At 47.8% G+C, this 26,479-nt stretch overlaps 2 protein-coding genes across 4 annotated transcripts in view; one reads left to right on the top strand and one right to left on the bottom strand.

Moving 5' to 3' along the window:
• LOC146797986 (uncharacterized) overlaps positions 1 to 26,479 on the bottom strand; it is a 284,680-nt gene that overhangs the window by 79,023 nt on the left and 179,178 nt on the right. The window lies entirely within an intron of this gene.
• The window catches only part of ALKBH6 (alkB homolog 6, nucleotide demethylase), a 77,297-nt gene that overhangs the window by 15,038 nt on the left and 35,780 nt on the right, over positions 1 to 26,479 (top strand). Inside the window, exons 1-3 of one of the 2 annotated variants that reach the window (XM_085625215.1) lie at positions 10,201 to 10,348; positions 10,741 to 10,883; positions 25,475 to 25,543. In XM_085625215.1, the coding sequence (XP_085481341.1) occupies positions 10,830 to 10,883; positions 25,475 to 25,543 (123 nt within the window). In that variant the 5' untranslated portion in view covers positions 10,201 to 10,348; positions 10,741 to 10,829. Of the gene's footprint in view, positions 1 to 10,200; positions 10,349 to 10,740; positions 10,884 to 25,474; positions 25,544 to 26,479 lie in introns of those variants that run through there. The other variant, XM_085625214.1, reaches the window with a different exon arrangement.

The following is a 26,479-nucleotide window of genomic DNA, read 5'->3' as shown; positions in this document are numbered from 1 at the left end:
TAAATGACAACTATCCCAGGTCTGGGCGGATGTGTACGATATCAGAGGATGCATTGTTGGCTACCCTCCCCCGAGCTTTATGGGCGACTTCGGACACAGATGTGGGACAAATGGTGATTCCTCCGGTCCACATTAGTGTCCAGGAGGGGGCGGTGCTACCACGCCTCCCGCAGTATCGTATTTCCCAGGAGGGCGAGGAAGCTCTCATACAGATTGTGCAAGATTTGATCGCAGTAGGAGTAGTGGAAGAAGTTCCCTATAATATCTGTAACAGTCCGATTCTCCCTATTCTGAAAAAGGATACAGATGCAAGGATCTATCGGTTCATAATTGATTTGAGGGAGGTTAATAAGATCGTGATACCTCAGTACCCGGTGGTCTCCGATATCACGACGTTGCTTACCTTGGTCCCGCCTACGGCGACCATGTTCTCAGTGATTGATTTGAAAAATGCCTTCTTTTCTATTCCCATTCACCCTGATAGCCGATTTCTTTTTGGGTTCACATTAAACAATAGATCTTATCGTTTTTGTAGAATTCCCCAGGGCTACACAGAAAGCCCTAGTATTTATAGTCAGGCTTTGAAACGACAGTTGGACTCCTTTGCCTTACTCGAGGGGGTCGCCCTCATTCAATATGTCGATGACATCCTGTTGGCGGCTGACACCCTGGAGTTGTGCGAGAAAAGCACGCTAGCCTTACTTTCCTTTTTAGCATCCCACAATCACAAGGTCTCTAGGAAGAAATTGCAATTCTGTAGACCAAAGGTGACTTATTTGGGTCACCTTTTGTCTAAGGAGGGGCGTGCACTCACACCAGATCGTATCCAAGTAATTTTGGACACACCGAGACCATCCACGCAGAAGGATGTGCGTGCATTTTTGGGTCTTGTTTCTTTTTGTAGACAGTGGATATTGGGGTTTTCACACATAGCTAAGCCATTACTAGCTCTCTTGACAAAAGACACGCCCATCCCGATCCCCTGGTCAGATGAGTGTGACGCTGCTTTTCAGCAATTGAGACAGGCCCTTTGTTCAGCACCAGTGTTAGGGACCCCTGATTATACAAAACCCTTTTCGTTGTATGTGCATGAGAAAGATGGATGTGCATTATCAGTCTTAGTGCAGATGCACGGCGATAAGCAACGCCCTTGTGCATACTTTTCGGCTGTACTTGATCCTGTCGCCCGAGCATTGCCAGGGTGTTTTCGCTCGGTTGCGGCGACAGCTGTGTCAATACGGCAGAGTGAAGGAATTGTGTTGTCCCATAAGCTGTTGGTGTTAGTCCCCCACGCTGTTGATGCCCTGCTTAATCAAACAAAGACGCAGCATTTGACCAGTGCCCGTTTAACGGGATATGAGTTGACGCTTTTGGCTCCTCATATTACGTTAAAAAGGTGCGTGACATTAAACCCGGCCACATTGTTGCCATACCCCGAGACCCAGCCTGAGGCGCAGAAAGCGCATGATTGTATTCTTGTGACTGAGGAACAAACAAAGGGTCGTATTGATCTCCAGGATACGCCCTTTTCAGAGGTAGATGGAGAGTTGTGGGTAGACGGATCATGCCTGAAGCTACCAGATGGTACGACTTCAGCAGCGTATGCAATTACCACGTTACAGACGATAGTGGAGACAGCACGCATACCGCAGAAATCAGCTCAAGCAGCGGAACTGATAGCCTTAACACGAGCATGTGAGCTCAGTACAGGATTGTGTGTGAATGTTTACACAGATAGCCGCTATGCCTTCGGAGTAGCGCACGATTTCGGCCTACTCTGGAAGGAGAGAGGGTTCTTAACGTCACATGGGGTACAGATAATGCATGGGGAGTTAGTCCACAATCTCTTAACCGCATTGACATACCCGAAGAAAATTGCCATTGTTAAGTGTAGTGCCCATAGGAAAGTAGTTGATAAAGTTGGAGAAGGGAATGCGTTAGCAGACCGGGTAGCACGGGAGACTGCGATGCAGCCCGGCGCTACTGCCATGTATGTAGTAAAGTCACAGGTGGAAAGATGGCGTGATGCGAAGGAGGAAGTGCGAGAAATGCAAAGGACCGCTTCTGATAAAGAGCGGGAGCAATGGGCTAGCGAGGGAGAGTTGGATGATGAGGGCTGTTGGAGAAATAAGCAGATGGATAGATGGAAGTTACCCACGGCTTTCGTACAACCTATGGTTCAAATGGCACATGGGCTAGCACATGTTGGAGCTTCCGCAATTGTGAAATTGCTTACCCAAGTCTGGGAGCATCCAGAGATTGCTAGCACAGCAAAGAGGGTGGTGCAGACCTGTATGATCTGTCTGAAGTATAACCCAGGGAAAGGCACTCGAACTCCAGCAGGAGGATTTGCGACGCCCACTGCACCCTTTGAGGTTCTGCAGATGGACTATATCCAGCTTGAGCGCTGTAACAATTTGAAGTATGTTCTAGTAGTGGTCTGCGCCTTTAGTAAATGGGTTGAGGCGTACCCTACGAAAGACAATACTGCAATGACTACAGCGAAGCTATTGCTGAAAGAGTTTTTTCCTCGATACGGCGTCTGTAGACTTCTGTGGAGTGATAATGGCCCTCACTTTGTAGCGGATGTTATAAAATATGTCTTGAAGGGCCTAGGCATCACCCAGAAGTTCCACGCCGTATTCCACCCCCAGTCTGCAGGACTAGTCGAGAAGTATAATGGTACACTGAAGCTTAAGATCGCCAAAATCCAAGCTTCAACATCTTTGACTTGGCCAGACGCCCTGCCACTGGCGTTATTGTCAATTAGGTCGGTGCCACACTCTCGAACTGGCCTTACGCCATATGAAATCGTATTTGGACGCCCAATGAATATTTGGGGTCCACCAAGGCCTAAGGCGGTGTATGAAGTACCTTGTGTAATGATGAGCGATTATCTGGCACAGTTAACGGATAATTTGGTTTCTATTCATCAACAGGTCCGAGAGGCGCTCCCTGATCGGTCTACCGGCGAAGGACATGGTCTCCGGCCTGGGGATCATGTCATGGTGAAGGTCTTCGACAGAACGAACAGTTTGGAGCCGAGATGGGTCGGACCTGAGCAAGTCCTCCTTGCAACGAGGACGGCAGTGCGAGTTTCGAACAGGAAGAATTGGATCCATTCCTTACACTGTCGAAAGGTACCGCCCGGGTTGGTGGAGTCTGCCGTGCTGACCGATCAACGAGAAATCCTAGCAGCAGAGACAGGCCGTGCTGCGGAGCCAAACGACACTGAGGAGCTCTTTCCGGACCACGCGACTTCTGGAGGAAGGCGATATCATCTGCGACCAAGGAAGTGAGGTTTCCAGTACCGGGACATACTGTCAGAACGGCCCTTGGGTTAGTGAAACGGAGAGCCGATGAGGCAAGGGGGGGGGATCAGCCCTGCATTAGTGTAGTGACACCCGTCTTGGCCCGCTGGTGAAGAAATCAACCGCTGCCCAAGGGGAAGAGTTCTGGCAGACCTTTTTAGTTTCAGGAAGATATCAGGGTATTGTTTGCTTTGACATGGAGAAGAAGAAAATTCTTTGTGCGTTGGGGTTCATGCTAACCGTAGCTATCGTTGGTATAACCACATGGTTTGTGGAGGAGGCAACTCCTGCTCGAAAGACGCTTGTGTTGACGACTCCAGTGCCTGCGGAGCACTACTTTTATACATTGCCATATCAAGAGTTGAAGCATCGACAATCCTATTTGAATAACACTTTCATTCAGATGCTGCATCACACCCACGTTGCCACGAACGCTACGAACTGTTGGATATGTGGGATGATGCCAGCCCATCAGAAGAAAGGAGGTACGCCATTCATACCACTTCCTTTCTCTCATAATGGCTCTTGTAGAGCATGGTACACTTTGCTGTTTGCCACTCGGAAACCGACAGTGGGACGATTGCTTTTCAGACTCAATAAAGAATGTCATCAGGACAAAAATGGATATCCACAAGCAAATGGGACAATTTGGGAATGGGAAGAGTACCGACCAGATAATGAATCCATTCCCTATATCTTCACGAACACCAGAGACACTGGGGGGAAGGACAAATTTGTGATCCAAGTGGCCCAAGCCCAAGCGGACCTGTGTGTCCAGAGTGTGGGTTTTATCCCTGTTGGTGTCAGTGATTGCATAACCGTATTGAACATTGACGGGTTGAACAACAGTACCTTCCTAGCGTCTCATAATACCTATTTTGTATGTGGAAATAAAGGTTATTACCGTTTGCCGGCTGGGTGGTCTGGGGTATGCTATGTATCATTCCTATTACCTCCTGTATTCTTAGCACCTGCGTCATATCATAAGGATTTGAAACTGTTGAATAATGTGACTGTAAATAGATATAAACGTACTCTATCCGTTGATGATGTGGATCAAACCGATACCAGCTTGCAACAGTATATTGATTTTAACCTAGGACTGTTTTTCTTTGTTGGAGCTGCTTTGAATAGTAGGAAGATCCGAAGATTGACAAGAGTGGTAGAAGCTGTGACAAATCAGACTGCTGCCGCTCTTGGGAATCTTACGGAAGAATTACAAATAACTAGGATTGTTGCATTACAGAATCGTATGGTATTGGATGTAATGCTAGCTGATCGAGGTGGAGCCTGTAAAATTATTGGAAGTAGCTGCTGTGTGTTCATCCCTGATCATACGCCATCCGTTTATAACGCCATTAACAAGCTGCATAAAATAGCAGCTGAAATCCACACAGAAAACGGCACTTGGTCCTTTTCTGGATGGTTTTGGGCGTTGGTTACTGCCTGGGGATGGAAGGTCTTAACTGGTCTCTGCATTATTATAGCAGTTCTGTTCCTTTTCTGTATGTGTATTCAATGTGGACCATTGTGCTGTTCCGTATGCATTTCATTCTGCATTCCAGATAAGAAAGCTATTGCCAATGTTGCTCGCCAGAAGGGTCTAGCTAAAGAGGTTAAGGGAATGATGATAATTGATATATATGATGATTATTCTTGGAAGCCGGATGTCTTCAGTAAATGCTGAAAGGGTCGTCTGTTGTAAATTAAAGCAGAATGTGATTAAGCATTTACTGAAAACATTAATGCTTCCCCTTTAGATCGTGTTTTCCTCGTTATGTTGACAGAAGTCCGGACTCCATTTTGTATTGACATGCTGCCACGTGTTCGTCACGAGGAGAGTCCGACCTCTGTGTTAGTTGCTCCTGTAATCTGCCTAGTAACAGTTTATAAATAGCTCTCTTGTCCATCTGGCGCATGCCCAGACTTGACCACATCTGTTATAATTAGCTTTGCTTGACCATGTGTTTTCGCGGGCTCAAAGAGTGTGTTAGCTCCGCCCATGTATTGATTCAGTATCAAGAATGACCATAAACGGTAATGTTCTTCGACCTCACGTTGTATCCACCCACTATGAGCCCCTCTGTTGTGTATAAAAGGGGACTGTGTACGCAAGTTCTTTGTGCTACTCCTTGCAATACTGAAGAGTGTTGTGTGGATTGTAGGACCACCCTTAAGGGTTAATAAACGTTGTCTTTGTACTTTGCAGTTTCCGTGCCAACTTCCTTATAGATTCTGTTACAGGAGAGCGAACCCTTGTGCTTTGCGGGCCTAGCTGGGGCCTGTATTCATCACAGCTACTGAGGGAGGATGTGTGTAATGATCAAGAAGTCTATAGACATAACAGGAAAATAAAAAACAAACGCTGATACTCATACCCTGTATAGTTTCGAAAGCCATATGTGCACTATGAATCCTCAAGAAGGTGTGGAGCATTAGTTGGAATGATGTACAGTTAGATCAGATAGTGAAAATCATGAATTTACAGATTTCCTCTTCCTTGGTTTGCATTGTAGTGAGGATTGACAAATGATTGACACATATTGGATGATCCCATTCTCACTGAATACATTTTTGGTGCTTTATATTAGTTGCACAAAGAATACAGGTTTTTTATGATGTTGAAGAAAAAGAAATTTATAGAATACTGATTCCGATAAACCATTGCTGCAAATTATTTTAATGGGAATGTTCAATATGAAATATTATTACAGATTGATAGCAACCAATTTATAAAACGTATTTTCTTAATATTTCCTTCTATGTGCTTTTTAGGTCTCGGCTTCAAACAGAGCACATGCGCTGTCTTGAAGAGAGACATGTTGTATATAATTTAGGGGCATGGGCCCGCCCTTAACTTTCTTATTTGCTGGCTCCGTCATCACTCTCCTAAATTTTCTCCTCTTTTTTAATGGCATGCATGCTTCATGCCTTTTCTTGTCTTTACCCCCCTCCCGAGAGCAGGGACCAATTACTACCATTCATACACTCCACCTATTTTAGAATCGTGTTTAGGGACTACGTTTTTGGTTTGTTTTCAACACTTAAAACAAGCGTTTGTGTTTTGAGCCGCACCGCGCTCTGATGCATATTCTTTTGTTTGTTTTCAGCACTTAACACGAGTGCTTATTTTGTTTCGATCACTAACTTGTTTTGAGCAGCACTGTGCTACAGCGCACATTTTTTGTGTTCACCACTTACACGAGTGCTTGTTTTTATTTGTTTTCACCACTTAACACGAGCACTTGTGTTTTCAGCAGCGTGCTCTTGTGCGCATTTTTTACTTTGTTTTCAGCACTTAACACAAGCAGCCCTCTCGTCGCGACCGCTATCTGTAGTGTATTAATTTCTAGAGGAGGGAGTGCATGCTTTACTCAAGCAGTAGTCTTGTTTTTGTTAGGCATGACGGAGTCTAGAATCCCAGGATGTTGAGCAGATACTTCAACAAGAGTCTGATTTGCTAGTTACAAAGTAGGCTCGGCTCTGGCCGTTATGCCACATCCTCTCCCTCTCCTATTGATGAACACAGTTGCAAAAACAACAGTTGATGGACAGAATGCAGAACAATATCATACATTCACCCCAGTACAGAGATCTGGGCCTAAATCCATCGTTTTTTTGCTCACCATGCCATTCCAGTTTGAACCCAGCCATATGCAAATCAGTCTTGACCCTGTGCCTCATGGGAACAGTCCAGCCCGAACTGCCAAGCCAGGTCCTCCCTGGACTGGAACCAAGCATCCTAGGACTGGTTTCGGTGTTTTGGTGGTGTGGTGAGCAAAATAACGATGGATTAAACCCAGATCTGTGACTGGGGGTGAATGTTTTGCCAATGTGCAACATTCCGTCCATCATCTTGTGTTTTTTGCTATTCGCCCTATGTGGGAAGGGTATGCCCAGACGTGGGTCCCGTGCTCACTACACCACTGGAGTCAAGCTATCCTGGCTGAAGAGGGGTGAAACCCCGAAACTGGTCCTAGGATGCCTGATTCCGGTCCAGGGAAGACATGGCTTGGCAGTTCGGGCTGGACTGTTCCCATGAGGCACAGGGTCAAGACTGATTTGCATATTTATTTATTTTATTTATTAGGTTTATAAAGCGCGACAGCTACCCAAAAGGGTTTCCCGGCGCTAAGAGATATTGACCACTTAGGAGAACTAGAAACTTAGAGGAGAGGCTGAAGCAAATTACTGGCAGAAGAGCCAGGTCTTGATGGCTTTGCGAAAGCGAGTATAGCTGGTTTCCAAACGTAAGTGCTGAGGAAGGGAATTCCAGAGCTTAGGACCCAGTAGGGAAAAAGATCTTCCCCCCATCCTTGCTAAGCGAACTTTAGGTACACAGAAAAGACCTTGATATGAAGATCTCAGACAGCGAGCCGGAGTGTAAGTTCGCACAAGGACTTGCAGATAACTGGGGGCATTGCCCCATTTGATTCTGTGCATAAGGCTGAGTGATTTAAATTTGACCCTATTTACGATCGGTAGCCAATGGAGTGCCTTGAGATGACCGGACATATGTTCCCTTCTGTTGCATTTGCAGAGCAATCTTGCTGCAGCATTCTGCGCCAATTGTAGGCGACGCATGATTGCCTGTGAAGACCCCAGGTAAAGAACGTTTCCGTAGTCTAAACGGGAGGTGATTAGTGCATTGACCACAGACTTTTGGGTGTCGTCAGGTAGCATCCAGATGATTTTCCTGAGCCAGCTGAGGATAGTAAAACAGGTGGATGTTAGGTTAATAACCTGGGGCTCCATGGTTAGGCCATTGTCAATGATTATGCCTAGATTGCGAACTTTTTGTGAAGGAGTGGGTAGGGAGCCCATTTCGGATGGCCAGTGTCTTGGGTTCCAAAGGTTTTGATTTGAGCCCAGAATCACAACCATGTCTGAACTGGGGTGGTGTGGTGAGCAAAATAACGATGGATTAAACCCAGATCTGTGACTGGGGGTGAATGTTTTGCCAATGTGCAACATTCCGTCCATCATCTTGTGTATTTTGAACACAGTTGACTGGCTTCATCTCGTCTGTTGTGTGATATGTGGGTGCTGCAGAAATACACAGATACTATTTAATGATTGCTGCCAAATGCCAATCATGTTGCCGTGATGGTTGTATTACGCCGAGGGATGTCCTTACATACCAGTAGACATGCTTCAGCCAGTCTCTTTGTCTGACGTGTAACTGGAACAGCGCAATAATGTAAACAGCAAAAATAACTATTATCTGTTGTTTTAATAATTGGACTAGATTTAGAATACAGAGCGATGGCACAATTTCCAGCTGTCTCCATTTGACAAAGTAATAACGTAATTGCAGAATTCAAAATATGGGCCATGGCTGCCGAGGAACAACCTGCAAATGGCCAAATTGTTAATAACTCACCCAGTTGAGGAAGGCGGTATGGGATCTCAATTTTAATGCACAAAACCAAGCTCCCCCAGCGCTCAGTGGTGACATAACGGCCAACACCAGCTACGGAAATATTCTTCTGCCGAGAACCCCTATGTCAATAAAACCATCCCCAGCGCTAAACACAAATGCATTAACATTGCAAACTCCTATAGCTCTCGAATTGCAGAGACCTATTTGCTTTGCCAAAGCTTGTTTAAAGGTGTGGATGCCAGTGCATTTGAAAATGGCTTCTCTCTGTTGGTTATTCTAAAATATTGCGATAAATATGTTTTCTCTTCACCCTCATTCTCCTCTTTGCACGTCCTGTCGCTTCATTTCCGTACTGGGAAATTACTTACATTTCCTTTTTACATTGCTTTTTCACTCCCAATTTCCTTTTCCCTCCCTCCTCTTCTACCTCCCACTTCACCCAATCCTTGTCTTTTATTCAGTTAAAACATTTTTTTCCTCACTCCACTTTTTGTACAGGTCACCGTTTTGTACCCTGATTCCTCTTACTAACTCTTTCCCCTTTCGTCACCTTTTTCTCTTTACCTCTTGTTATCTGCTTTAATGTTAAAACAGTGTTCCTTAAACAGGACTCGGTTTGCGTTACACATTTTTCTCTTGCAATAAGTTTTTCTTAGTAAATAATGTATAGCTATTTCATTTATTGTGTTTTGGTCTGTTTGTTTTGCTCAGACTTTATTTCCATTAATTTATTTCCAATAAATACATTTTTGAGTATTTGAGCTATCAGGAACAGGGTCCGTTTCATAGTTTTTTGGGGGAATTTCACATTATAGAAGATGATAGCCCATGAGGGGAATATTGGAATCCTAATTGGGCATTCAATATTAACTGAATCATAAATGTGAGTATCGGTGGTAGGAGAAAGCGTAGTTGGAGACCAGAGGCACCATTGTTCTGGTATTTAGTGTCTATCAACTAGTATTCAAGCACTGTTCAAGTAACTTGGAAATACATATCACACAAAATCAAGCAAATCAACATTATAGTTAAGTGAGAGATAAGCATGGCAGCAGTGCACAGATATAATAAAGGCCCTTATTACGATGGTGGTCGGCTGGGCTGCCAACCAAAATTGGTTCTTTCTGCAATGAATCGGCAGTCCCATCTGCCAAATTAGGTAGGGACCGCCGTGCTGTCGGGCAGAAAGTGCCTTTTTCTGCAGCGGCTGGTGCTGCTGCCTAGGAAAAGGTCCACAGCACATGCCTTAGTAGAAAAAGGCATTTTGTAAACATCCATGCACCATGTGTCGGGCACCATGACGGTCTGTCGGTGGCGACCACCTGACATCATATTGAGGCCCACAGTGTGTTTCAGCAAATATGCTTTGGACACGCGGGGTTTTAGAGCCCTTCTGAAGGAGCAGGGAAAGGGACAATTTGGTGTTTTCTGGGAGAGCATTCCACAGTTTACTGTTTGATCGACAGTTTTTGACTTAACAACATTTCTGGCTGTTTGCACTTCCAGAAAGAACATTTGGAAGCCCAATGAACTGCTGATATTCTGACAGACACTGTTTAATAGAGAGCTACATATTAAAACTAGAAATCCTCTGCATAAAGTCCACCGACCCAACCAGTACAGAACACATGATTCTGTGATCCTGCTTACTGAGGTAAACAACGTTTATAACGAAAGTTGTTTTCCGCAGGGAATCACAACGCGGTCGTTACAACGACCGCGTTGTGATTCCGCATACCATTACTCCGCAAGTCGGAACGACGACTTGCGGAGGGGGGGAAAGTGTTGGATTTAAAATCTAACACCTTCCCTAGTGTCCACACAGACTGGAGTTGGAATAGTAAATTATACTATTCCAACATCCAGCTCCCCCCCCTCCGCAAGTCGTTGTTTCGACTTGTGGAGTAATGGTATGCGGAATCACAACGCGGTCATTGTAACGACCGCGTTGTGATTCCATGCGGAAAAAAAAATGCGGGATAAGAAGGCCTATTCGCTTACTGAGCATTTAACTTCTAACTTTACTTTTTGTCCATTTCTTAACAGTGAGCAGTTCTGGATGCATATGTTGATGCCATTTATTAGAATTGGGACCACAGGGACGGAGTATTCAGGTGTAATAAAACCTTCTGGAGATGGAGGACAGGCCAACTGGATTTGATGTATTAGAGCCTTTTCGTATAACACAGGTAAATTTCAATTCTACATGGTAAGAGAATGTCAGAATGTCACTTCAAGTTATGCTGAACATATCTGAATCACTGGGAGGTCTGTTCCTTGTACCATCTGCCAACAAAGCATTCAGAATGCAGTTTTTGGATAAGGTTGTGTGAATCTTTTGTTAAATAAGGGAAATAAGTTTTTTTTAGGTAAGATTGTGTAAGAAATTGGATTATCATTTGGGATGAGTAACTACCCACCTCAAGGAACAATCACAACCTTTGCCATGCTGAATCCTCAAAGTTACTAAATTACCCTGAGCTCAACACCAGTAGCTATGGCACAGAGCAGACAGGCATTATTTATGCAGGACTAAAACAGTGATAGATTAAAAATACAAAACAAAAAAAACCCGAAACCGAATTAGAGAAGTAGAGTAAAATTCAATAAACAAAATGACACCAAAATGACAAAAATCCAATAAGGAGAAACAGAGATATGGATTTTCACATTTTTAAGTAAGAATAGCACCAAGAAGCACAAATTGCCAATGGTAGTCAATGGTGATGGGAGACTGGGAACTAGGTGCAGTTTGATACTGCCCATGATGGGGCATGGGTTGGCTATACCAACCAGGTTCTTCTTGGTCAAAGATTTTACCTTCTGACTTTAGTTCTTTAAGTGCAAATCCACCACAGAAGTACACCTCTAAAGCTTCTGGGGCCCTTATGGGAAGCACTTAGAGATCATAGGGTGTCAGGCAGAGGCCAACAGCAGGATCCAATACAAGCCAGTTGCAATTTTCCTGCTGGGTAGTTGCCAAAAAGGCCTCTTGTAGCTTGTTGTATCACAGTAGCTTGAACTGGTGGTCAGCTTTATGACCTTTGGAGTCCACTTCTTTGCCCTGGGTACAAGAGGGAGTCCTCTCAGGTCCCAGGCAGCAGGTCCAGTCCTCTTCTGTTCTTCCTCAGGTCCAGAGAGTTTTCTCAAGTGGGTGCCTGGAGATGTCAAATTTATGTCTGGCACAAGTTAGTGGATGGAATAACTCCTGGATACGCCTTAACCAATGGGGTAAAAGTTCCTGGGACCAACCCTGCCTACTTTAAGCATTTTCAAGATGGTGCAAGTATTCAGACACACTCAACTTGGGCTCTGAGGGCTGACCTATCAGACAGAAGTCTGATGGGTCAAAAGTAGGGTTTCCCAGTGACCAGACCGTGGATACACAAGAATTGTTTTGGCATCCAGTTTCCCTTCCTTTCAAGTGCGCTCCAAGTGTCCATTGTAAACCCAGAGACGGAAGCTCGGTGGAATAAAGCAGGTCCTTCAGCAACAAGGCAAGTGTGTCCCTAAGTGTTATATGTAAAAAAAAAAGGCAGATCTGTCAAGCAGGCTTTGACGCTCGAGCAGGATTTGACTCTGTAAAGACAAAAAGGATGCTCATAGCCCCGATCCTGCATATTTTGGGAGGCTCAGAAGTCATCCTGTTGTTTGAGAGTAATTTCACACCTTTTTTGCGCCTATGCAAATGCGTATTACTTGCTGTAGGAAGTGGAAGAGTAAATGCAAATTTAACCTCCTGGAACTTTAGGCAGGGAAAAGGTAAGTTCCTAGAAGTTAATTTTTCTTAATATTTATTAAAAATCTGACTTCGCCAATGAATTGGAATTTTAATAACTAGTAAAATAGTTGTTTAATGATGCGTCTAGCTAGTTCAATTCCCAAGATACAGTATTAGGATTTTAACCTGTACTCTGGTGTTCTACATAGGCCTGCCACAGTGAAAACAGGTTTTGGGTGCTAGTCACTGTAAGGACATATTAACATTACATTTCTACATGTCTTATGTTATTTTGTGTTAATCAGAACTTATAGAGCACTCGTTCACCAACAGGTTTCTTGGCGCTGGAATTTTTCCATTTGGGGTCACTAGTTAGAAGGTCCAGGTCTAGCAATACGCTTGGGTGAAGAGCCAAGTCTTCAGCATTATATTTTAATACCATGCCCCCCTGCCTTGTGGGTAACAAGGCTTACATGGGGGTAACTTATTAATATTGGGACCTGTCAAAGGGTTTATTTTGACAAGTTGAAATGCGGTCAGCTTCAGTCTAGCTAAAAGGGTAGGACTGAAGCCATGTTTGCACTGCTTCTGTAGTGGATGGCACATTAGGTTTTCCAGTCCATTAGTTGCATATTTCCTCAAGGCCCTGGGTACACTTTGTACCATATACTAGGGACTTATAGGCAAGTTAAATATACCAATTAGGAGTATGCCACATTGACCATGTTAAAAAGGGGCGTACACAATAAACAGATTTCAAACAAAAAGGGGCGCGCAGGCACCTTACTACTGGTTAGAAGTGGTAAAGTGTACAAAGTTCTAAAGCTATAGAAATATAGAGTCCAGCAAAATGCAAAAAATCCTGGGTGACCAGGCAGAAAAGGTGGATTTCCTACAAATTGACTCTGAAGAATAAAGCCTTTACGGGTGTAACATATCAGAGTACCTAGGGATGAGGAGAAATACAAGTAAAGTTTGTATTCCCACAGAGTTTTTGTAGCAAAAATTTAATGACAGAACTGTTAAACCTTTCTGAAGTTAGAACTTCCATTGATGTGCATTCTTTACCAAATCAGTTCTTCAAGGTTGTGTATATTTAGGATATACATCACAAGATGTTAAATGAAGTAAGAGATTAAGGATGTTAAAGTACAGATATCGGCCCGATGGCTATCCCATCAAATAGTATCTGAAATTTTGTGAGATACTCTCACCCGACTGCTTTACCTTTATGTAGAGGCTGAAGTTAATGGAGCATTCCCAAGGGATTAGACCTCGCAACCATAGTTGTCTTCTACAAATCTGGACACCCTCCTGAGCGCTGCTCTACCTACAGACCCACCTCCTTAATGAATCCCAAAATCAAAATCTTTGCCAAGTCACTTGCCCGAAGGCTCATTCAGATGCTCCTGGAACTTCTCCATCCCAATCAGTGTGTCATTACTCCGGAAAGTAGCACACAACACTGTATCAGGCAAGTATACCTGGCACTTGCTTGGCGATCGGAGATCCGACACCTGTGTGTTCTACTCCTTGTTGATTTTGAAAAAACATTTGATTCCATTGATTGGTCCTTTCTGGAGGAGGTTCTGCAGCTCATGGAGTTGGAACCAAGATTTCATTGATACATAAGGCTCCAGTTCTCCTCGCTGGAAGCACAGGTGTGCATCAATGGGTCACTTTCAGACCCTTGCCCAATCTGCAGAGGCACGAGGCAGTGCTGTCCCCTATCACCTCTCCCTTCGCCTTTGTGATCGATCCCCTGGTGAAATTCATTTGGGGTGATGCGCAGGGTTGGCGCTAGGTAGAGGATGAAGAGCACAGGATCTCATTGTATGCCAACAATGTACTCCTCTACAGCTAAAACCCCCCCACGACTCGGTGCCCCTGGATCCTGCAGATCCTGTCTCGTTTCTGGTCTAAGCACCAACTGGCCTAAATCTCTTCTAGTTCCCCTTACAGAAGACTCAGATGTCACTGCATGGCAATCTTAGATCTTCACCCAAAGGCTCAGCTTCCAATACTTAGGCATACACATTTCGGTGATCCTTAAGCTGACCTGCTCCCTCAACTTGTCCCCTCTGCTAATTCTTATGAAATATAACTTCCACACTTGGGCACAACTGTTGTCAAGTGATCTATGATGGTTGCATAGGCATGATCAATATCCGTCTCTAATACTGGGCCTCTAAATTCCTAGTAATCGATGACTGGCTCAACGTGGGCTCAGGGACCTGACATATAGACTTGAAACTGTCTCAGCTGGGTCTGGGCAATGTCTTGCATGTCCTATAATGGGCCACTCTCTCCTAACAGCTTCCAGAGCCCACCAGAGTTGTAGTCCAGGTGTGGCCTGCCACACTGCAGATGATGGACTGGGATAAGAGACACATACAACAAACCCCACTTTGGAAGGGTTGCTGGCTCGGCCAAGCCTCACGACTGGAGGGGTTTGCTAAATGGGACAAAATAGAGCTAACATTCCTGGGTGACGTTTGGCAAGAGCCATCCATGAAATAATTTCAAGATCTCCAGTCTCAATTCAACCTCTCCATCCAATTGAACAAATGCCTGCAGCTGAGGCATGCACTCTCATGTTATCGGGGGAAAATCCTTCAAGGCACACTAGGGAAAGTGGGGATCTATCAAATATATAAATCACTTATACTTAACCTCCAAACACTTTTGACCCCCTTAAGCAGAAGTGGGAAACCTGGATCTGGGGGAGGCATACTGGAGGGACGCATGAATGGGCCACCGTACCCTGGCCATTTCTGCCTACTTACGGCTTGTCCAGCGTAATTACCTACACACACCCTATCTCACATCCATGCTGATGTGGAGAGCGGGAAAATCAACCATGTCAAAATGCCCCAGCTGTTCCTTTCCGGATGCCGACTTCTACCTCGGTGCCCAGTGATAGTGAAATACTAGAAGACCTTGCTAGACAACACAGACTGATGTCCTATAGAGGCCCATGGAGCTCTCCGCAAGAGTAGCACTACTGGGCATCCTGGAAGACCTGGGGGCAACCAGGGTTAGCTCTTGTTGTTGGGCATTGCTACACTCTTGGCCAAAAGGGGCATAGCCCGCCACTGGAACACTAGGGTGGCCTCCAACATCTCAATGTGGATTGCCGCAATAAGACAGGTGTGCTAAGGTTGAAGAACCCATATACAGAGCCCCGTAAACATTCCAAAATATGGGGATGCTGGTGGGGCTACTCCGGGATACTTAATGATCATTTCAGTAGGTGATGGTAACTGTACAGTGACCCGCACTGGGGCAGTTGATCATTGTAATTGGTGCAATGTGAAGCTGTGGTATTATGGTGTGTTACCTAAAACAATACATTTGGTTATAAAAAAAGCATTACAAAGTAATTATCCATAAATGCAGATGTGCTGTGTTTCCTCTAAATTCATACATTTCAACTTTACTCCAGGGTGGAGCTAGCTAGGCATCAAGGACTTTACTCCATGGTGAAGCTATCTAGGCATCAAGGACTTTACTCCATGGTGGAGCTAGGTAGGCGTCAAAGATTTCACTCCATGGTGGAGCTAGCTAGGCATCTAGCTAGCCACCAAGGACTTCACTCCATGTTGGAACTAGCAAGGCATCAAGGACTTCACTTCATGGTTGAGCTAGGTAGGCATCTAGCTAGCCACCAAGGACTTCACTCCATGGTGGAGCTAGCTATGCATCAAGGACTTCACTCCATGTTGTAACTAGCAAGGCATCAAGGACATCACTCCATGGTTGATTTAGCTAGGCATCAAAGACTTCACTGCATGGTGGAGCTAGCTAGGCATCAAGGAGTTCACTCCATGGTTGAGCTAGCTAGGCATCAATGAGTTCACTCCATGGTGGAGCTAGCTAGGCATCAAGGACTTCACTCCTTGGTTGAGCTAGCTAGGCATTAAGGAGGTCATGCCTTCCTGATGCTCCAACACATTCATCATGAGTGGATCTGCCAATCCGATTGTGTATTTGTGGGTATCCAAATAATGCTTAAGCGAACTGACGGGGAAGAGGAAGAACAATCCTTCATTGAAGAGCCTACCTTTCTCAGAAGCTTTGATAACACAGAATGGTAATGTTTGCTCGGCCAGAGATGTTGAAGACTGGTGAGACTCCCCTAACTAAATATAGATAGTAAGAGGATACTCGCGAGACTCCTACTTACAGAGTGCAGCAGAGAGACAGGTACGCTGTTTCGGCACTTCTGACTGTAGCGGCTGAGTTATCCACACGGGCAGCTGTGATGCCAGGAGCCCTGGAAACTGCTTGGCCTCTGTATTACGATAATCACTGCATAACTGAAGGAGATCCCAAGGATCCCCAATGGCATATTTTAACCAAGAGCCCTGTAGTGAGTGTGTCTTGGATCAGATTCTCCACTAGCCACTATTTAAAAGCGGTTAAAAAAAACCAAAAAGGATTCCGCAATGATGAGCCTGCAGCGAACAATCTATGAAGCGCTGAACTGAACTTTAAAGTCAATCTCTCGAGCTAGTGACTTAATAGAACTTCAGACGGCAGGATCTCTAATCAGAGAAAGTGATTGCATCGAGGATTTGGGTGCCAAGAAGCATGGGTCAACTACAGAACTCATGCTGTGTCTTAAATACGGATGGTTTCCCTGTGGTACTCTGGCAGATTAGCGGAATGGGAGCCGCCTTAGGACTTAACAGCAGTGACAACTGGGATGGAAAGTAGTCGCTTTGAGGTGGACCAATGATGCACCTCACAGAACTACACACAGTGGAAAAGAGGAACGAGAACGGGCAGAGTGAGACCCTCAGAAACCACTCATGTAAAGAGTGCAAAAGGGGACGTAAGCTGCTAGAGTCATGGAGATCTTTGCAATTTTGTAGAGCAATTACTTATAGGAAAAAGCTGTAATTTACTTTTGACCCATGTTTGACCTAGGGACAGTCTGAGAGAGAGTTAAGCCTTCTTAAAGGAGGGCAAGGTCTAGTGAGGTGTACCAGTACAGGAAGTCCAGAATAAAGGCTTGAGATGAGAAGTTTGCCTCGTTTCCCTTTCTACCCTAGCTTTCAGTCTTTCGAATTGAAATCTTTCGGCGGAAATGAGCTGTATAAACAGATTAAAATAAGAGAACCAATTGGTTACTATTTCAACCTTTAATGGCTCACTCCTAATCAGGGCCTGACATTCTTGGCACCCTGAAACAATACCATTGACTTTACATGTGCTAGATCCTTGTGGGTTGGGTGGGCTTGGGGTCCAGGGTTACCTACTATTTTTCTTACTTCTGCACACTGAGTTGTTCCTTCATGAACTCCGCACCAGACACTATTGTACCAGAGTGTCTGACTTATCCCAGTTAGGTTGTTACATGCTATCCTTTTTGTCTGACAAAACCCAAACCTAGCATGACACATTCTTAATGCGGAGCTTTGCTTGGCCTGGTACCTTTAATTGCGATGGAGGACTGCCTAGCATGACACACCTTTTTTTTTTTTTTTGAAACCGTTTATTACAATCTCAAATAATTACAAGTATGGGCCTACAACCATCTGGCCGGCCGCTAGAGTGGCAGAAGCATACGACGTACATACAGAAAAATCTCTTGGCGGTGCAAAAAGGGTAAATCAGGAGATATCAGTAGTGCAGGCCACATAACTCCAAACCCACAATACGGTTTCCTTTTGTCGAAACACAACAACACAAAAACAACCACACCCGCAAGGCAACCCGCAATCCCAAGTGACAGCACGCGCTCCTTAAGTGGGGGACCCCAACCAGTCACCAAACTCTGAAGAGGGGAATGAGAACAGATCAGGGACTGGGGAACCACGTGCCCATGGCTGGGGGAGGGGGCCGGCTAGGGGGACGGGGCTGGTGAGGCAGCCGGCAGCAGCGGCGGCTCGCAAATACCCCCGCGATAGGCGTTCCAGGGGCCCCAGATTTTCACCCACGCCCCAGGCTTACCCCTCGCAACATACACCACCTTTTCACGAAACATACACCAGTCCATGTGTTCTTTCCAGGCCGACACTGCCGGAGGCCTCCGGGATCCCCACAATTGAGCAATGTCACGCTTAGCTATCATGTATCCCAGGGTCACCCACCGCGTCTGCGGAACCGAGTAGTCAGTGGGCTCCCACACATTCAGCAAGCATCTCCTCGCTTCAGGCAACAGCACGACACGCGTAACCACTCGCAGGACCTCGTGCACACCACGCCAGAATCGCTCCACCTTTGGGCATTCCCACAGAATATGCAAGAAAGTTGCCAAAGCACCACAGCCACGCTTACACAGTCCATCCTCAGCAAAGCCCATACGTAGAAGCCTTGGCCCCGTCACGTAAACCCGGTGGAGGATCTTAAGCTGGACGAGGCGAAGGCGAGCCGGGATGGCCACCTCCTTCGGAGAGGCCACCGCGGACATCCAGTCCTCGTCGTCCAACTCCAGCCCATCGGCAACCCAGGCCTCGCGGAGGCCAGCCAGCAGGCCCGATCGGTCGTTGATCAGTTTTTTATATATAAGGGAGATCGTGCTGTCTGGGACATGGCCATCCAGCACTCTGTCCTCCAGGGGGGAAGACTCCGGAATGGACGCGACATCCGGGAAGACAGAGCCCAGCGCGTGGCGGACTTGTAAGTACCGGAAGTACTCACTGCCTTGCAACTGAAACTCCGTCTGCAACATCTCGAAAGTTTTGAATCCCCCCCTCGTCCAGAGATCTCCCACTGTGCTGATGCCGATCGTGTCCCACTTCTCGAAGCCCTTCGAGGTCCACAGGGAGCCCAACCTCGCCGACGCATATAGCGGTGACGCCCGGGTCAAACGGTCCTTCCACCCCATAGCTGCGTTAGCCGCGTGCCATACACGCACCATGACACGCGTCGGTCCCGTCAGGCGAGGGTCCGGCGCGCCAGAGTAAAGCGCTCGATTGTAGTCGCCACCGGGCAGGAGCATCTTGTCCATTTCAAATGCCGGGTTCAGGGCGGGCCCGTAAAGGCCATGATTAATCGCAGCTAGCTGGGAGGCCCAGTAATACCGTTTAATATCCGGGAGGGCGACCCCCCCCATCGTACCACGGGAGCGTCAATTTAGCCAAGGCAATACGTGGCCTCCCGTCCCAGAACAGGCGACGCTGCAAACTCTCCACCTCCCGGAAGTAGCGCGCCGGGACCAAATCCATAGTGTTCTGGAGAGCGTACAGAAAGCGCGGCAAGGACATCATCTTAAACAAGGCCGCTCGGCCGAGCGGCGAAAGCGGCAGACGCCGCCAACGCACCACGTCCTCCCTCAAGCGCTGGAGGGGGGGCAGCAAATTCCGCTCATAGCGGGCCTCCGGGTCCAGAGTAATATATATACCCAGGTACCGAAACCCCTGGGAGGCAATCTGGATCGGACAGTCCCGTGGTAGGACCGGAGCCTCCCCGGCAAGCACATAGACACAGGATTTCGCCCAGTTGATGACGAGACCTGAGTTGCGACCGAATGAGCGCAAAACATCAACTAGGACGATCAGTGATTTACGCGGGGAGGCGAGATACAGAAGGATATCATCAGCGTAGAGGGACACACGGTCCTCATGCTCGGGGGTCCAGCGGAGACCACGGATGGAAGGGTGCCACCGCAGCCACTCCGCCAGGGGCTCCAGGGCCAGTGCAAACAGGAGAGGTGACAGGGGGCAACCCTGTCGCGTGCCCCGTCCCAGTGCGAATGGGGCCGAAACTCGTCCATTCACCACCACCTGCGCCAATGGGCCGGAATACAACAACTTGACCCAGCTGATGAAGCCCGGTCCGAAGCCAAACTTCGCCAGCATCGCCCAAATGTATGGCCACTCGAGCGTATCAAACGCCATGGTGGCGTCCAAGGACGCCAAGATGGCCGGTTCCCGCACAAACGGGACACGCGCGAGCACCCCGTGCAAGCGTCGCAGATTAAGGGCCGTGTTACGGTGGGGTATGAAGCCGGACTGGTCTTGGTGGACCAAGTCGCCCACCACGCCGACCAGCCGGTTGGCCAGCACCTTGGCGAGGATCTTGGGCTCCGCGTTCAAGAGCGAGATAGGCCTATAGGATGTGACCCGCTCACGGGGTCTCCCCTCCTTGTGGATCACCACGATCGTGGCCAGACGCTGGTCCGGCGGAAGGGAACCCCGCGAGCGGGCCGCCAGGAACATCGCGCGCAGGTGGGGCGCCAGCACATCCGGTCGCAGCTTGTACAGCTCGATAGGGATGCCATTGGGGCCCATGGCCTTGCCAGATGCGACCGAGCGGATAGCAAGGGCAATTTCGTCCGAGGTGGGAGGAGCGTCCAGCGAATCCCTGTCCTCCACCGAAAGGGAGGGCAACGCGATGTCCCGAAGCAGGGCATGGGAATCCTCCTCCGAGCAGGGAGAAACCGGGGAATACACCTCGCGGAAATAATCCGCGAAGCAGGAGACAATGGCGGCCGGCTCGGTGACACACACACCATCCATCCTCTCGATCAACGGAACCACACGACTCGCTCTCTCCTTCTTATCCAACCACGCTATCAATTTACCAGCCTTATCACCCACATCATACAGTCGCCCCTGTTGCTCTCTACTGAGGCCCCTGGCCGCCTCCGTGACGAGGGCCCTATAGGCCTCCTGCTTGAGGTGTAGAACATGTAATGTGGCATCCGTCACCCCGCTCCCCAGGTCACCCTCTAGTTCAGTGATTTCGGCCTCCACCCGGGTTACCTCCTCCCGCTCGCGCCTCCGGGCATGGGAGATAAAGGAGAGGGCCTCCCCCCTGAGAACTGCCTTAAAAGCCTCCCAAAGGGAGATAGCCGAAGGGACAGACCCCACATTCTCCTCAAAGTACCGCTGCAAGGATTTGATCAATTCGGCTCGAATAGTGGGGTCGCGCAGGTACCAGGCATTGATTGAGGCTACCCTGCCCTCCCCCCTCGGGAAGACATCCAAGTGCAACAGTAGTGGGGAGTGATCTGAAATACCCCGCGCCAAATGGCGCACCTCTCCCACTCTCCCAGCGTAGGCCGCAGGAACAAGAACATAATCAAGCCGCGAGAGGCTACCATGGGCACCCGAGTGGAAAGTGTATTGCAGCTGCGCGGGATGCTTTAGTCGCCAGCAATCCACCAATCCTAGTGTATCTAAAAGGCCGGACAGCCACGCCTGTGCCCGGGGGAGGTCCCTGGGGGGATGACGATCCATAGACCCAGAGGCCACCGCATTGAAGTCCCCCCCAACTACCAGAAGCCCACCCGGGAGGTCAAGGAGGAGGCGCCCCAGGTCCGCAAACGTGGTAGATTGCAACCCCGGCGGAACGTACACTGATACAAAAACGACCACTCTGCCCTCCAGTCTACCCACCAAGACAGTGTAACGTCCCCTCTCATCATGGCGCACCTCATCAATCTCCAATGGGAGCGAGTTCTTAATCATGATGCCCACCCCCCGCGAGCCCGAGGTGAAGCCCGAATGGGCCACCAAGCGATAGCCTCTCCGATTCATGGCATGAAAGGAATTACCTATAAGGTGTGTCTCCTGCAGGAAGACCACATCTGGCGAAATTCGTTTCAGATACTGCAGGACCACACCACGCTTAATCCTATCCCCCAGTCCGTTAACGTTCCATGATAACACAGTCAGATCCCTACCCCCCATCATACATGGAAGCCATCAATCGTCCCCCAAAGAGCATCTCAAAAACAACAATACAGTAAAGGGTTCGCCTTGCGGTGCAAACAAACAACACTCCACCCCCACCCACCCATCCCAACAGAACTCCCCCCTCCCTGCACCCCTGCATGAGCCCAGACAGCCCCCCCAAAGTGCAGTGTGCCTGTCGCCCCATAGACGAAAAACTAACTAGTCCCCCAGAGGAGGAGGGAAAGCCCCCAATGGACCCCGTACGACCTCAATAGGAGGGGAACATACACGATCAGTAAATGGTAACCGAAATGTTGTCCAGAGCAAGGCCTACTATTCACCCCTCAGTTCTGATCCGGCGAGCCCTCCCCGCCAACCGCACCCCCCCCACCCCCCCGGCCCCGATCCCCAGGCAGAGTATCCAACCAGTCCCCAGCCGCCTCGGGACGATCAAAAAAGTGCGTGCGACCGTCCACCTCCACCCTTAGCTTAGCTGGAAAAAGCATTGAGTACTTAAGGTTCAGGTCCCGTAGGCGACGTTTAACTCCGAGAAAACTCAGTCTCTGCTTTTGGACCGTCGGAGTAAAGTCAGGGTAGAAATTCACGTCCATATTATCGAGCTTGACCGGTCCCTGTAGCCTGGAAGTCTGCAGGATAGCGTCTCTGTCCCGAAAGTTAAAAATCCGGGCAATGAGAGGCCGCGGCGGGGCTCCGACCTTAGGTCTTCCTCCGGGGACCCTGTGAGCACGTTCCACCGCAAAAAGTTTACTCAACCCCCGGGGCTGGAGATGGGTGAGGATCAGGTCTTCCACAAACAAATCTGCCGCCTCCTCCTCCCGTCCCTCCGGCACCCCGACAATACGAACGTTGTTCCTCCGGGCCCGACCCTCGGCGTCCTCCAATCGACGGTCCATCAGGGCGCTCGCCTGTCCAAGCCGGTGCACCTCCTTTTGAAGGGCCGCCACGTCTGTAGTGAGACTCGAGGTGGTGTGGGCCAGGGAATCGACCCGGTCATTCGTTTTAGACAAGTCGGCCCTCACCAGGCCCACTTCCACCAGGGCCGAGTCTATCTTCTGCGCCAGAGTATCAAAGCGCTGGTCCACCGAGGCCTTCATCTCAGCAATGGCGCCCATGACGTCCCGGAGGGTCAGATCCGCAGGCTGAGCAGACGCCTCGGCCGGGCCCACGGGGGATGTACGCTGTGCCTCTGGGGATCCCTTCTGGAGGGTGTAGCGGTCCATACTGTTTGACTGATGTGCCGGGCCACGGCGGGTCGATTTCACCTTTGCCCGGTCGCCATCTTGCTTTGTGGACATGTCGCACTCCCAAGATCGTGCCAATCTCCTCGAAAGGGCCGATAAACCAGTTCACGGGTTCCGGGGGGGGTGACCACTGGACCGCAGGACAACTCACAGCCGGCGGGTCAGCCGGGCACCGGGACAAGGCCACACCACCGCACCCCGCTCCGCAACCCTACCTCGCTTGAGGGCAAGGAGGGCGCAAAAGCGAAAGTGAAAGCGCGGGGAACGCGAGTCGCCCAGCCCTGCCCGCCGCTGTTGTTCGCTTTGTCCCCGGATCGCCCCACAACTCCAATCCGGGGGGCCGGCGCGGAGAAGGCCGCAATCTTCGATCGGTGCTCCCACCAGTGTCTGGGGTCCGATTCGAAAACGGAAAACGGGTGCCGCCTCAGCTCGGGTACACAGACACAGTCCCCTCATCAACGACAGGATATAATCAGGATTAATTCGGGAGGTCGCGGAGGTCCTCGGGAGCTTCGCACCTACGCGGCCATCTTGGTTGCGCGCTAGGCTCCTCCTCGGATGACACACCTTTTGATACAGAGTTTAGCATTTTTCAAGCACTTCATAATATAGAGTGCTGAATGGCTTGACACTCTATTCATGTAATAGAGCTCTGCAAGGCCCAATACCTTGTGGCACTAATCTCTGCATGGTCAGACACGCTTAATATGGCACTTTCTATGGGCTGACACTTTTTGTGTAATAGAACTCTGCATAGCCTGACACACTTTGTAGTACGGATCTCTGCATGGTGAAACACACTTAATATGGTCGTCCACATACACTGACACTCTTTTGTATATAGAGTTCTACCTAGTTTAATGTACTTGTTTAAAAATGTACTTTTTTACTTGTTGTACAAAACCAATTTAAACAAGACAATAGCAAGCATCATTGTGTATTTATGCATAGCACACTACAAATTAATGCGGGGGGGGGGCAGTGTGATTGAAGAGGGAGATAGAGAAAATAAACATACCTAACAGGTTTGTTTCTGATGCACCGTCTGATAGAGGTTGTGACTTGGTTTTGTACACTTCTTCATATAGAGCACTGAATCATCTGACTGACTTATTGATATGGGAATCTTCATGGCCAGGTTTCTGATATGTAGCTCCTCACGATCTGCCACTTTTCTAAATACAGAGGTCAGCATAGTCTCACACACTTCTTGATATGAAGTCTCACACCCTTGTTTTTGCAAAACACCAGACAAGGTGGATCTCTGCATAGGGTGAGGGTCCTCTTCATGGGTTAGACTGTTACATATTCTGCGGCCCTTTTTAATGCAGAGCTTTATATGGTCTGAGGCACGTCTAAGCAGGGACCTCTGAGCCTCCTGCCCTTATGCTTGATATGGTAATCCTGATGATGGCTTTTCTCTTGACACAGTCTAGCACTGTCTTGAGCAGCTCATAAACTTTAGCTAGGCAACGTTCTTCCCATTTCAGTTCCTAGAACACTGCATGGATTTACAAGGTGTGCACATGGCTTGTGTGACTATTGATTAATGTTTGGATTTGCAGGTCTGTGCAGCAGGGTAAGTCACCCGAATGTGATGCAAACAGTAATTCAGAGCTGCATATGGTACAATTCACCCCTTGAGGGGGAGCTTTGCGTGATCTGGCACTCTGTTTGTTCCTCGGCTCTGTGTTGCAAATGATATTGAGCACTCTATGTGTGGTCTGCCAATGTATGATCCAGAACTATGCGTGGCCTAAATAGGTTATGACTGAGGGCCTTCCATAGAAAACACCCATAGCTTGGCAAAAGATTAGCACAGTGATCTCCCTTGAAATCATAATAACTGCAGGTGCTGGCCTTAAGAGGTCGCTGATAACACAGGAAAGAGTTATTCAAACTTTGTGTTTCTACTCTCTTTCTGAGTTTTAAAAATGTGTTTTTCTTGTGTCATTCCGACAGTAGGCTGAGGGATAGATTTTATGTACCACCCCAGCAAGAAAAGTTAACTTTTTCCAATTCCATGAAATCCAGTACTAATTAAAGAGACAGAGACTGCTGGAATATGTCAGTCCTCTTTTAGCACAGTGCATTGGTGGATAGCTCGCTTGAATAGCCAAATGATTTAATGCCAAATAACTCATAATGCTGCTTCTCTTTTATTTCAGGCACCGCCTACCGTGTATTATGTCCCAAATTTCATCACAGAATCAGAGGAAACATTGCTCTTGCAGCAGGTATGTGACAAAATACTAACGTCTCCTTTGTCAAGATATAGGATGTGTCGATATCCCTTGACTGAACCAATAGGCATATATGCCTAGAAATAAAGCTACCACATGTATGCTGCATGAAAGGCTAAGTGTTATTGTGGAGGCCAGGGAGCAAGGACTGAAAGAACCTGAGATTACCATTGAAGTATCTTTTATATCTCGCTCTTCCTCCATCCACACATATTTGGGACATATTTTTTCAAATATAAAATTTGAGCAGATGCATTATAATTGTCTACACAAAATAGCCTGACCAAAGGAAGTATTCCGGGAGTAACGGCTACAGACGCATTGGGAGGGAACCGCATGGCAGTCCTTTCTATGCTTCTTTTAGACCAGCAATGTAGCCTTAACTTTGTTGTAATGTTGTTGTTTAGTTTCTCAGGTAATTGAGCACCTTAATTTGATAATACATTAAAGTATCAATCTGTTAATTGTTGTCTTGAGGGCCTCTCCAAATATAACTTGATAGTTATGACCTCTCCATGCATAAACACATCAGTGTCATCACCAGAGGAGCCAACCATCAGTTGCATATCCTGGGAAAACTAAGAACCTTTCCTCCCGGCGGTGACCTCATAACTGCGACTCAGGCACTTGTGCTTCCAAAACTGGACTATGGTAGCGCTAATCTGGTGGGCCTCCGTAAAACCTCACTTGCTCCTCTTAAAGCCACCCTTAATTCTGCAGCCAGGCTCATCACAGGATCCAAAAAAGGCGATCACATCACTCCTGACCTACGTGCTATGAATTGGCTTACACTTGAGGCCAGGATGCATCGCAAAATTACCTGCATGACCCATAAAGAGTTGCACCACAATACCCCTTCCTTCCTGTCCCAGAAACTGACCATTTTGGGCGATAACAGATCCTCCAGAAGTACCAGCTCCTTACTGCTCA

This window comes from Triturus cristatus, chromosome 9 (genome assembly GCF_964204655.1).
Source record: "Triturus cristatus chromosome 9, aTriCri1.1, whole genome shotgun sequence".
NCBI lineage: Eukaryota > Metazoa > Chordata > Amphibia > Caudata > Salamandridae > Triturus > Triturus cristatus.
The sequence above is the reverse complement of the archived record's forward strand: the minus strand, read 5'-3'. Positions and strand labels throughout refer to the sequence as shown.